The sequence below is a fragment of the Triturus cristatus genome, chromosome 12, assembly GCF_964204655.1.
Source record: "Triturus cristatus chromosome 12, aTriCri1.1, whole genome shotgun sequence".
NCBI lineage: Eukaryota > Metazoa > Chordata > Amphibia > Caudata > Salamandridae > Triturus > Triturus cristatus.
This window is the reverse complement of record NC_140595.1, coordinates 798,553,542-798,567,386: the sequence shown is the minus strand read 5'-3', so window position 1 is coordinate 798,567,386 and position 13,845 is coordinate 798,553,542. Positions and strand designations below refer to the sequence as shown.

The following is a 13,845-nucleotide window of genomic DNA, read 5'->3' as shown; positions in this document are numbered from 1 at the left end:
TGAGACTATTAAAATCATTTCTGGGGATGGCGTCATCATCCATTGCCTTGATCCCTCATTGCCGGCTGAGGACACGTCCTATCCAGGAAGCTCTGGATGCTCAGTGGCGTCAGGTAACGGGATCTTTCCACGACATGATATGTGTCACAGATCAGATAAAGTCAGCACTCGCATGGTGGGCAATTCCAGCCAACTTGACGGAAGGCATGTCCTTTCTGTCGCTGCCACCGGACAGAACACTCACAACAGACGCCTCATTGGAAGGATGGGGCGCTCATTTGGAGGATCTCTCTGTGAAGGGAAGATGGTCCACACATCAAAGATCTTGGCACATCAACAGGTTGGAGCTCATGGCGATTTTTCTGGCTCTAAAATCGTTTCTGCCTTTGCTCCAAGGAGAGTCAGTGCTAATACAGACAGACAACACAACCTGTATGCACTATGTCAACAAACAGGGCGGAACAAGATCCCCAAGTCTCTCCAGGCTAGCTCAAAGAATTTGGGACTGGTCTCTCAGTCATCAGATCTTGCTTACGGCAGTCCACCTGCCAGGAGTATCCAATGTCCTAGCGGATTCCCTGAGCAGGTCCTCCTCGTCGACCCACGAGTGGGAGTTACACCAACCCACTCTAGAGAGGATATTCCAACTATGGGGCCGTCCGCAACTCGATCTCTTTGCCACGCCGGAGAACCGGAAATGCCGAAATTACGCAAGCTGGCATCCCCACAAGCAATCACAAGGGAATGCCCTTTTGATAAACTGGTGCAATCTATTTGCGTACGCCTTTCCTCCAATACCCCTCATACCTCGGGTTCTTTGGAAGATGAGGAGACAGCCTTGCCACCTGATCCTAATAGCCCCGCGCTGGCCACGGCAAGCGTGGTTCTCAGAACTGCTCCTCCTGTCCCAATGCCAGCCAATCCTCCTGCAACATCGGACGGATCTGCTTACCATGAGCGAAGGGAGAATTTGTCATCCAAATCCCTCCTCACTGAGCTTATCAGCATGGAACCTGAACACCATGAGTTCGCCCACCTAGACATCCCCCAGGATTGTAGGGATATTTTGGCCCAGGCAAGAGCACCTTCTACAATCAGGACGTACAAGTTTAAATGGAAACGATTCTGCCATTGGTGTGCTGCTAACGGAGTTCATCCGATACATTCCACGGCAGAGCAATTGCTACCATTCTTCTTGCACCTAGCCAGTTCTGGACTGTCGCATGCAACCCTAAGGGTTTTTCTAGCAGCCATTTCCCGTTTCCGGCAAGATGGATCAAGTTCCCTTTGTTCCTCAAGAATAATCCGCCAATTCTTTAAGGGCCTATTCCGGAAATTTCCGCCAGTTCGGCGTCCTCCTCCGTTGTGGCACCTCAACGTTGTGTTGGCACAATTGATGAGACCTCCGTTTGAGCCCATTCACAAGGCCGACCTAAAATATCTCACTTGGAAAGTAGCTCTACTTCTGGCACTAACGTCTTCTCGTCGTGTCAGTGACATCCATGCTTTTACCATCAAACCTCCGTTCCTGCAGTTCAAACCGGATGCTGCAGTGTTACGCACCAATCCATCATTTCTACCCAAGGTGCCTACTGACTTTCACATTAATGAGCCAGTAATATTAAAGACCTTTTTTGCCAATCCTCAGACACCTGCAGAACAAAGATTACATTCTTTGGACGTCAAGCGGTGTCTTAAGTTCTACATCAGTAAGACAGCTTCTTTCAGGAAATCCGATCAACTTTTTATAGCTTATGGACGCTGTCATAAAGGACGTCAGGTTACTAAACCAACGATTGCACGCTGGATCTCGGCAGCTATTGTCTTCTGCCACCAAAGGGCAAATAAACCTCTGCAGTCTCCAGTGAGGGCACACTCCACTAGGGCAGTGTCATCATCTACTGCCTTATTTGCTGGAGTATCTTTGCAACACATCTGCAGAGCAGCTACGTGGTCGACCAGACACACGTTTACTAAGCACTACTGCTTAGCAACTTTAAGCGAGGAGGATGCTGCGGTGGGACAGGCAGTGCTGCGCAATCTTTTTAAGTAAGGTGAGCCTCTTCCTCCCGCCTCCATATTGTTTCCATATATATTATGCATTTACAATGTTACAGTTGTTCAATACTGTTTTTATGCATAAGAAGATTGATTATCTATATATGTTGAATCTATTTGGCATGGAAACAATGGTGATTGTTACTGCTAGCTATTCTATATTCAAGCATGTGAATCTATGAAAGACACCCTAATACTGGAGAAGAACAATTGTTACTTACCTGTAAACAGGTGGTTCTCCAGTATTGGTGTCTTTCATAGATTCACATGCGACCCTCCCTCCTCCCTTCAGAGGCTCTCTTCTCCTCATGCACTTTACAGTCACTCTTGTGCTACGAAAATCTGAGGTGAGAAGCTCTGAGGAGAAGGTTCTAGAGAGGGGCTGACGCCTGATTGGCTGGAGTTCGGACTTACATAATGACAGAGATAGACTACAAAGGTCTTTTGTCTCTCTCCATTGTATTCCTATGGAGTTTTTCTCTTATAGGTACACTATGTGTGTTTTACACCTATATGCACTAATTATATGATTACTTATGTATATATTTTACTATATATATATGTATATATTGCTATTTTATTTACCGTGGGACTCCCACTCCGACGACGGGGAATATTCAAGCATGTGAATCTATGAAAGACACCAATACTGGAGAACCACCTGTTTACAGGTAAGTAACAATTGTTCATCTTACTCTTTCTGCACCTGGTCTTAAATGACGCTTACTTTCATATCCCAATATATTCAGCTCACAGAAAATGCCTCTGGTTTACTATAGTATAGTAGAGCACATTATCAATTCAAAGTGCTTCCCCCCCCCCCCCCCCCCCCCCCCCCCCCCGTGTGTTCGCCAAATGTCTAGCGGTAGTTGGCAGCACATCTAATCTAAGTATTCATGTCTTCTTGTATCTGGACGACTGGCTGAACAAAGCCAATACTCTTCAGTTGTGCCTACAACACTCTCGAACCACTCTACATTTTCATCAATTGGAATTTACAATCAACGTATAGGAATCCGTCCGCCTTCACAGACAGCCTTATCTAGGGGCTGTTCTCAACACATAATTGGAATAGTCTACCCAAATTCAGGCAGGATTCACAAGATCACTGCTACATCAGTTTCACTCCAAAAAACACAACAGTCAAAATAATCCAATGATTTCAAGGCATTCTGACATCTTGTATTGCAATAGTGCCAGATGCAAGACTACATATGTTTCTGCTGCAGGGATGTTTGGGAGTCCATGTTCAGTCACACGGTCAATTACAAGTTCTACTATTGAAACAGCCACACACATCACTCTGCAGTGGTGGAATCCACAGAACCCATCAAAAGGGCGGCAATTCTTAGACCTTGTTCCTCCAGATCATTCTCACAGAGGACGCATCTCTTATAGGATGGGGTGCACACCTACAGAATCTCACAATTAAGAGTCTCCGAGACCCAGTGCACAAAGTTGTTAGTCTGAACTGACAACACCTTAGCCATGATCTATTTACAAAAAAGCAGGGGGGTGGTGGCACACACTCTACAGTTATCACACCTGTCCTGGGTGATTTGGTGTTGGACAATACATCACAACATCCACCTGTTAGCGGGGACGGACAATTTCGCTGACCTCAGCAGGATGTGGCTACAAGTCCACGAGCGGGTACTCCACCCTAGAGTCCTCCCATACTTCCACAGGTGGGAGTTTTTACAGAGAGAACTCTTTGTAACCGCAGACAAATCCGAATAGCCCCATTGTGGCCTCGTCAACATTGGTTCACAAAACTTCAACTTCTTTTGTATACATAACCTATTCTCCTGAGTCCCATTCCATCTCTTCTGACCATGTCCTTGGGACAAATGCTACATTTGGATCCCAAAATGCTTCGTTTAGGGCCATGGTTTCTGAACACTGAATTTCAGCTTCTAGAAATCCCTTCCGAGTGTAGAGATGTTCTTTCAAATGCTCGGGTACAGAGCACTAATGAGATGTACAGGATGAAATGGAAAAGATTCTGTATGTGGTGTCAGGATTCAAATGTCCATCCTCTACGGTCCTTACCTCATGAGATCCTTTACATTCTGCTTTTAGCAAAGTCTTGATTAGCACATGCCTCGATTAACGTCCATCTAGCTGCTATAACCCGCTTTAGTAGGACATCCTCGGGACCATCGTTGTGGTCAGAAAGGATCATTAAACAGTTCATGAGAGGCCTATTCTGTACCTTATCACTGGTCAGGCCTCGACCACCTCTCTGGCATCTTGATATAGTATTGTCACAAATCATGAAACATCCTTTTGAACTCATTCATAAGGCTGACCTTAAGTTCCTATCATGGAAGGTTGCCCTTCTTCTGGTGCTGACATCTGCCAGGAGAGTTGGAGAAATTTAGACCCTGACCATACAGGAACCGTTTCTACAGTTTAGGGATGACTGAGTAATCCTTCGTACTAATTCCGAGTTTATCCCCAAAGTTCCATCAGACTTTCATTTGAATGAGCCTCTTATTCTTAAAACCTTCTTTCCACTACCAACAACTGCAGCAGAAAGAGCTCTTCATTTCCTGGATGTTCCGCGCGGTCTGAAATTTTATGTACAAAGAACAAGGATATTTTGCAAATCGACCCAGCTTTTTGTATCCTTCAGTGCACCCAGGAAGGGCTAGTTTCTATCCAAAAGGGTATTGCTCATTGGATCTCTAGTGCAATTCAGTATTGTCGTCAAGCCCCAGGAAAGCCTCTGCGGGCACGGATGCGTGCTCAATCTACAAGAGCTATCTCTACATCTACTGCTCTTTTTGCTAGAGTACCTATCCAGGATATCTGCAGGGCTGCAAGCTGAAAGAGTAACCACACCTTCACCAGACATTACTGCTTGGATGAAGCTGCTCACAATGATGTAGCAGTAGGACAGGCGGTGCTGAGGAACCTTTTCCAGGGACGGTGTGCTCTCTATTTCACTCCTCCTTCCTTTCTGCTGCAGGACTGCACACATTTTGTGCTGTGTATTTTAGATATGTTCATAATATGCTATTTTACCCTTATAAGTTCTTATTATGGTGCGTTTAAAGTATGCAATTGTTTACGTATGCAATATTTATCAGTTTGAGGACTGATGGTTTCCGGTAGATCTGCTTCTCTACAGATTGCCAGTTTGGAGCACACTTAGAATTGATTAAGGAAAAGTGTGCTACTGACTGCTAGCTACTCTGATTCAAGCATGTGAATCTATGAAAGTTCTAATACTGGAGTAAAAAAATAACTTACTTTCCCGTAACAGTAGTTCTCTAGTTTTGGAAGCTTTCATAGACTCAAATGCTACCCACCCTACTCACCTGAGCGGCTCTCCTTTGGATTTTTCCAGGTGTATTTCTGCATGTGCTGTGAAACACTGAGGGTCTAAGGTTTTCTAAGGAGTGCTCTAGAGGGCGAGAGGTCCCGATTGGTTCAGGAATTACTTTTGATCTCTTACAAAACAATAGATAAGTCTTCGTGGAATGATTCAAGCATGTGAATCTACGAAAGTTTCCAATACTGGAGAAATACAATTACAGGTAAGTAACTTATTGTTAAAGGCATATGAGCTGCAGATTACACACTATGCATAGATCGCCATCTGGTGTTGGGCCTGGATGTTTGCACTTGTTTTTGTCTTGGAAAGTCTTTGGAAGTCACAAGGTAGGCGACTCCTCCTTTGGATCATGGTGCGCATGGGCATCAGCTCCATCCTCAGATTTTTTTTTCTGCTATCGGGCTTGGATGTGTTCTTGCGCTCCAGTTCGGAACCGTTAACTGTTTTCTCTTTCGGCGCGCAATCTTTCCCTTCTCGACGGTATTGTTTAGATCGCGTTTTCCCAATCCACATGACCCTTCAACTTCGAAGTCTTTGATTCCGGTCCGGCTCATGGAAAGGACGCCATTCAAAAAGTGTACTTGATGTGGGTCGAAGTTTCCCCACACCGACCTGCATGAGGTGTGTAACCTCTGCCTCTCACCGGAGCACAAGGCCAGAGACTGTCCAACTTGCGCCTCCTTCTGCTCCAAGAAGACTATCCGGGACTGACTAGCTAGAAGAACAATGGCTCGCTCGTTATCTTCGATCCCCGATGACATCTTCCAAGAAGGTGTCGATGTTCCAGAGCAAGGTCGGGTCGAGGAAGCCATCATCAGCGCCTCAGAAGCAGATGACCTCACTCCAGCTCAGAGGGCCGTGAGTACAGACGTGGACCCCGACCCAAATTCCCCCTCGACACTATCAAAAAAGGCTGCAGTACCACCTTCACCTTCAGGCCCAAGTGCACACCGAGACACTGCTTCCCATGCCCGCCTTTGGGCCCGGTAAAGAAGCCTACTGAGCCTTTAGGTGACTCTGGCTCGAGTCAGCCTACACTCGGTGCCGAAAAACATACTCAGGCACCGAAAAAGAAGACTTCCTCTTCCTCATCCAGGCCGACCGCTGCTTCGACATCTAAGCACTCTGCGTCGAAGGCTAGCACTGGTTCCTCAGCACCGACTACACCCTCGGAGCCGATCAAAAAACGACCACCAAAGGGCCCAGACTCCCATTCTTCGAATCCAAAGACCTCGGAACCGAAAAGACAGGTTCCATCGGATAAAGACACTGCAAAACTGCACAGTTCCAAACCTAGAACCGCTACCGAGTCTACGCCGAAAAAGCTTATGGCACCAAAGCCGTAGACTCCAAAGGATCTGCCTCCCACAGAAGAACTGTTTCGTTCAGATCCTACCCAAAAGACTCTTGTGAAAGATCCTAAGACTGGTCACTTAATGCTTAGCATCAAGAAAAGACCCCTAGAAATGCCTGAACCGGCACCACCAACGAAAAAGAGACTTTGCTACCTCTCCATTAAGGATCCCTGGTCCTCCTCCCCCTCTCTCCCCCCCCCCCCCACACCACACTGCTCTCCTACACCATCACCTACCCCAGTAGATGATAACCCCTCAGATGATGCAGGGGGAGGTGTGGACGATCAACCCCTTGGGGACCGTACCCCCACTGGCTCCCCAGACCCCTGGGATGATTACAGTGTCCCAGACGTCCCCTACACCCCACAAGATGAAATCTATCCCTCCAGGCCATCCCCTCCAGAGGACAATATCTGTTTCAACCAGCTCCTTCACAGAGCTGCCCAGTACCACGGGGTTGCCCTTCATACAGACCCAGTAGAGGAAGATTTTCTCATGGACACTTCCGACACCACACAAAGGTCCACATCAATTTTACCCATGCTTAAAGGGGTCATTAAGCATGCACCAGAGATCTTTAACGACCCAGTCAGGGCTCGAGTCACCAACCCGAGAATAGAAAAAAAGTATAAGGCTGCACCTACTGATCCAGCATACATTAAAGGCCCCGCATCACTAGACTCCTTGGTAGTCTCTAATGCAAGGAAGAGAGCCAATTCCCAAACATCAGTTGACGCACCACCACCAGATAAGGAATCTAAACTCCTGGACGCCCCTGGCAAACGCACAGAATCACATGCTGCAAACATATGGCGCATTGCTAATACCCAAGCGCTGTTAGCCAGGTATGACAGGGCACATGATGAACTTGAGTCCATAATGCAGCACCTCCCCGATAGGTATAAAAACAGGGCCAATGAACTCATACAGGAAGGTAAAACCATCACTAACACCTCCATCCGTTGTGCCTTAGATTTAGCGGATACCGCCTCAAGGACAATAAACACCAGTGTCCTTTTGCGTAGGTATGCCTGGTTACGCATCTTAGGTTTTAAACCTGAAGTCCAGAGTTCCATACTCAATCAGCCATTCGATGAGCAACACCTGTTTGGCTCCAATGTGGACGTGTCACTTGAGAAATTGAAAGGATACAGACACAGCCAAATCTATGCGAGCCTTGCAGTCGCAAGCTCAGACGGTCCTTTCGTCGCTCATCTTTCAGAAGCACCCATAGAGGCTACTCCTCTGATAGCCCCTCCACTTCTTACAAGGCTCCCACCCAATCCACCTTTACTAGAGGTTACCAAAGGGGTGGTTACAGGGGGGAGCAACAGCAAAGGCAGAGGCAAATACAACAACTCCTGCTCTGCCTCCACCCTCACCCCATGACTTCCCTCCACTTCCCCCAGAGCATTCCACTCCAGTCGGGGGAAGACTCAACCAATTCCTTCCTTCCTGGGCAAACATCACTTCAGACAGGTGGGTGCAACAGATAATTCAATCAGGCTACTGTCTAGAACTAACATCTACCCCCCCCCCCCCCCCCAACATACCACCCAAACAGCGTCCAATGTCACAAGAACATCTGTTACTGCTAAAGCAGGAGGTAATCTCCCTCCTACAAAAAAGTGCAATAGAACCAGTTCCCCTGCACCAACAAAACAAGGGAGTTTACTCCCTTTATTTTCTCATACCAAAAAAGGACGGCTCTAAGGCCTATTTTAGACCCCTAAACCTATACATACACTCAGACCATTTCCACATGGTCACACATCAGCAGGTCCTTCCTCTGCTTTCACAGGGCGACTTCCTTGCTACCCTAGACCTCAAGGATGCCTATTTCCACATTCCCATTCACAGCGCTCACAGAAAATATCTCAGATTCGTAGTGGACGGTCAGCACTATCAATTCAAAGTACTCCCATTCGGAGTCACCACAGCACCAAGAGTTTACCAAGTGCCTAGCGGTGGTGGGAGCACACCTAAGACAGCACATCCACGTCTTCCCATATCTAGACGACTGGCTCATAAAAGCCAGCTCATACAATCAGTGTGTACAACACACTCACGCCACTATTCAGCAACTTCAGGACCTGGGGTTCACAATAAACCACGCCAAAGTCCCAGCTGCAACCGTCCCACACGCAACAATACCTCGGTGCCACAATAGACACCACAACGGTGCTAGCCTATCCAAGTCCTGCCAGGATAGCAAGCATACAAGCTCTTCTCACCAAATTCCAACCGCAACACTCTTTCAGCTCGAATGTTCATGCAACTCATAGGAATGATGGCCTCTTGCATATTCATAGTGCCTCATGCAAGACTCCAGATGCGTCCTCTTTAAGAGTGCTTAACCCGCCAATGGAACCAGGCTCCAGGGCAGCTAACAAATCTGGTGTTGGTAGACGGTCGTACCCATCGCTCGGCAGTGGTGGTACACCAAGAACCTTTCCAAAGGGCGACGGTTCCTAAAGCCGGTTCCTCAAATAGTTATGACAGCGGACGCATCGCTCTCTGGCTGGGGAGCTTACCAACTACATCACACAATGCAGGGCAGGTGGACACCGCAACAAAAGTTACTCCACATCAACCACCTGGAGTTACTAGCCATATCCCTAGCCTTAAAAGCATTTCAAAAACACATCAGGCAAAGCTGTCTTAGTCCGCACGGACAACATGACAGCCATGTATTATATACAAAAACAAGGCAGGACACACTCTCTGCAGCTCTCTCAGCTCGCACAGAGCATATGAAGGTGGGCTATACCTCAGAACAATTTTCTCCTAGCCCAACATGTCCCAGGAGTCCAACACAATGGCCGATCTGTTGAGCCGTCAAACACAACAAATCCACGAGTGGGAACTTGATCCACAAGTTCTTCAACCATTTTTTCAGATGTGGGGTCAACCACAGATGGACCTCTTCGCCACCCCAGAAAACGCCAAATACCCAAGCTTTGCCGCCAGGTATCCTCACCCATTGTCCAAAGGCAATGCGATATGGATGAACTGGTCAGGCAGATTTGCGTACGCTTTTCCGCCTCACCCACTCATTCCACTAGTGGTGCACAAACTACAGCAACACTCCTTAACGCTCATCGTAGTTGCTCCAACTTGGGCCAGACAACCATGGTACACCAAATTGCTGGAACTCTCCGTAGTTCCGCACCAAAAATTACACCTCTCTCAGCGCCTCCTAACCCAGAACCATGGAGAGATCCAACACCCAGACCCAGCTCAGCTCAACCTAGCGATCTGGCTCCTGACGTCCTAGAATTTGGTTACCTTAACCTTCCTCCTGACTGTATGAACGTCATTAAAGAAGCTAGACGGCCTACCACTAGAGCCTGCTATGCAGCCAGGTGGAAACCATTTGTAATATACTGTCATAACAACAACACTGATCCCCTAGATGTGTCTATCCAACACATCATAGGCTACTTACTACACCTCCAAAGATGCAACTTAGCCTACACGTCTATCAGACTGCATCTTGCTGCCATAGCAGCATATCTACAAAATAGACAATATCTGTCACTTTTCAGAGTACCTTCCATAAAGCCTTTATGGAGGGACTCAAAAAAATAATTCCCCCAGAGTACCACCTTCACCTGTGTGGAATTTAAACATCCTTCTCACAAGACTAATGGGCTTCCATTTGAATCTCTACATAAATGTGAGCTACAATTCTTAACATGGAAAACTGCTTTCCTAGTAGCCATTACTTCTCTACGAAGAGTTAGCGAACTACAAGCACTAAGTATTCAGGAACCCTTTCTGCAGATGCATCATAATAAGGTTGTTCTCCGGACTAATCCTAAATTCCTCCGTAAAGTCATTTCTCCCTTCCACCTCAATCAGTGGAGCTGCCTGTATTCTTTTCGCAGGCACATTCGCAGAAAGAGCTCTTTACACCTTAGATGTCAAAAGAGCACTGCTGTGCTACATAGAAAGAACACAACCTTTTCGTAAGACCAAACAACTATTCGTGTCTTTCTCACCACCACTCAAAGGCAACCCCATATCAAAATCTGGGATAGCTAGGTGGATTGTCAAATGCATACAAATTTGCTACCACAAAGCAAACGTACATTATCTGTTCCTCCTAAAGCCCCCTCTACACGAAAGATAGGGGCTTCAATGGCATTTTTAGGGAACATTCCCTTAGATGATATCTGCAGACCAGCTACATGGTCTACACCGCACACATTCACACAACACTATTGTGTTGATATGCAAACTAAACAACAAGCTAGTGTGGGCCAGGCTGTACTCAAAACACTATTTCAAACTACTGCAACAGATACTGTTGGTCGCCGCTAGGAGGGGATACTGCTATACAATCTATGCATAGTATGTAATCTGCAGCTCATATGCCTCGAACGGAATATGCTACTTACCAGTATGCATCTGTTCTTGGCATGTAGAGCTGCAGATCCACACACGCCCACCCACCTCCCGACTACCTTTATCTGTTCCAGTATTAACTTACTTAGATACAGCATACATGGGCATCATTCCTGTTTCTTACAAAGCTCCATCAATTCCCTGCTGGCGAAAAACAATCTGACGATGGAACCGATGCCCATACGCACTATGATCCAAAGGAGGAGTCACCTACCTCGTGACTTCCAAAGACTTGCCAAGAGAAAAACAAGTGCAAACATCCGGGCCCAACACCAGATGGCTATCTATGCATAGTGTGTAGATCTGCAGCTCTACATGCCAAGAACAGATGCATACTGGTAAGTAGCATATTCCTTCTTACCTGTCTTTCCGCAACCTGATTCAATTGCAGAATGAGCCATTAATACACGATGTTAAAATAGCTTTAATGTACTATATTGATAGAACTAAAGAGTTTCGCAAACAACTTTGCGGCTTTTTTGCCCCCTCACATAGGAAAGCCCATTTCAAAATCAGGGATTTCAAGATGGATAGTTAAATGCATTCAGAAATGTTTTGTCAAAGCTAAAAAAGCTCTGCCCACACCTCCTAAAATACGTTCTCTCAAAATAGGAGCATCTATGGCTTTCAACTGTAGCCCCCACAGGTTAGCCACCACTTTATGGAGGGCGCTGCTTTCTAGTCTATGCAAAGCATGTGTATCTACAGCCACACATGCCATCAAACTGATTGTTACCCTGTTAGCATCTGTTTGTGGCATGTAGTGCTTTAGATTCGCATGCACCTGCCCTCCTCCTAGGTCACCTGTGGCTGTTCCATTACTTACAGTATCATATGCATGGGCATCACTTTACGGACTCTTATTCACACTCCATTCTAACCCGACTGCGGGAAAACAATCCAACAATGGTGTCAATGCCCATGCACAATATCTCGGAGGCGTTGCTTCACCTTGTAACTCAAGAGACTTCATAGAAGAAAAACCAATTGTACACATCCAGACTTAACGCTAAATTGAAGTATGCCAAGCTTGTGAATCTACAGCACTACATGCCACAAAGGGATGCTTACAGGGTAAGTAGCATAGTTATTTTCTATCATGGTTGTTTGTTTTTCAAGTTTTTGTCCATTTAAGTTAATTTTCTTACTCTGCCTTAGTACTAGATGATTTCATGTGCAACTTTTCATACTGATTTCCTGAGATTGCTCCTCTTCCTATTCCACACAGCATTTCTTTCCAGTTTACTGCAAATTCTGCCTGCTTGTCTGTTTTGTTACGATTGTGATGCTTTGCTTAAAGGCAATAAGTTTCTTTGAGCAGTTTAAACATTATTTTGGTCTATGTATGGTAACCTCTAATCCTTGCTTTCACAGAGGAACTTTTCAATGTCTGTGAACAGTGTTGCCGTGCTGCGACTCATGGGGAAAGGAGCCGGGCTCCCCCCAGGAGGGGTAGCCCGCGGACGGGGCAGTGCCCGGGGAAGAGGTGAGGCACCTTTTCTGTTGTAGTAGAACTGTAGGCAGACCTTTCAGATGTGACATGAAGATTTTATTTCTTCATAGCTGTCAATAAATAAAAGCATTGCTTAATGCATAAATGCGTTGTAACATACATTTATAGTTTTGATCGCTAACTGCACAGTCGGCTCAGTTCTTTAAGGACTAAGACCTCTCAAGTGGCGAGTAAATAGTCTTAAGATGCAGAGGATGCCCTGCGAAACCAGAGGGATGTACTTTCAAAAAACACATTTTGAGCCACAAGTCACAGGCATCAATTAAAAGACCTAGGTAGAAGCGTTGGCAGAACATCCCCCAAATACCTGTTTACTTTGAAATAGAGAATGGATTCTGCGCCAAACCGAGCATTTGTTGCCATATGAAATGCTGGCTTAAAGAAGAAAGTGTGGTGCTGCTACAGAAAAGATTAGACAAATACCTTGAATTTTCAAATTTCAGTGTAGCCTTTGAGTAAGGAGGTGGAAGAAGGGAGTACTGTACTGAGCAAGAGGATCAGCTAGAGCCACCTCTTACACCAGAACCGCAAGAGGATCCGGAAGAGTTTTGAGGAAGACAACATTATGAATTCCCTTGAATCTGAGACTCTACACAAAGAACTTTTGCTGCTATTTATACACTGACACACAAGGAGAGTTTCAAATTGTACCAATCTATGCCTTTATCACTGATGACCTATCAGTCTAAGTTGCTATAAAATTTGCAACTGATACTGATGGGGGTACAGCTAAAAAAGGAGCAGACAGAGGCTTGCTTCCTATTAAAGATTCTACTCCCTTTACATTTCTTTTGCAAATTACCCAGCATCACAGACCAGGATAACGGGGCTTTAAAGGATCCCATATCCTTCAAAGTGGTCACCTTGGATCGAGGAAAAGATATAAACCCTGAAAATGGGACCCTGTGTAGATGAACAGCATACCATCTGATTCAGTTACCCTTATCTACTGGTAGCAAAAACGTCTAGTCTTCTTTCCTCCACTGGACCGTCACCAGTTAAGGAGAGCAAAAGAATAAACATTTGGGCAGGAAGACTGAGACATCAGCTGTCACATGTTGGAAGATCGCAGACTCCAATGTCCTACTGGATAGTTAGGGTAGTCAGCAGTGTGAGGAAATGAAGTTTGTTCATGTCCCTGGTTATTTTAAGGGCCAAGAGCATAG

At 46.0% G+C, this 13,845-nt stretch overlaps 1 protein-coding gene across 3 annotated transcripts in view; it reads left to right on the top strand.

The window, feature by feature from the left end:
- Positions 1–13,845, top strand: part of GIGYF1 (GRB10 interacting GYF protein 1) — a 1,351,771-nt gene that overhangs the window by 379,098 nt on the left and 958,828 nt on the right. For all 3 annotated transcript variants that reach the window (XM_085637593.1, XM_085637592.1, XM_085637591.1), the window contains exon 7: positions 12,541–12,652. In XM_085637593.1, coding sequence (XP_085493719.1) covers positions 12,541–12,652 — 112 coding nt within the window. The remainder of the gene's footprint in view (positions 1–12,540; positions 12,653–13,845) is intronic.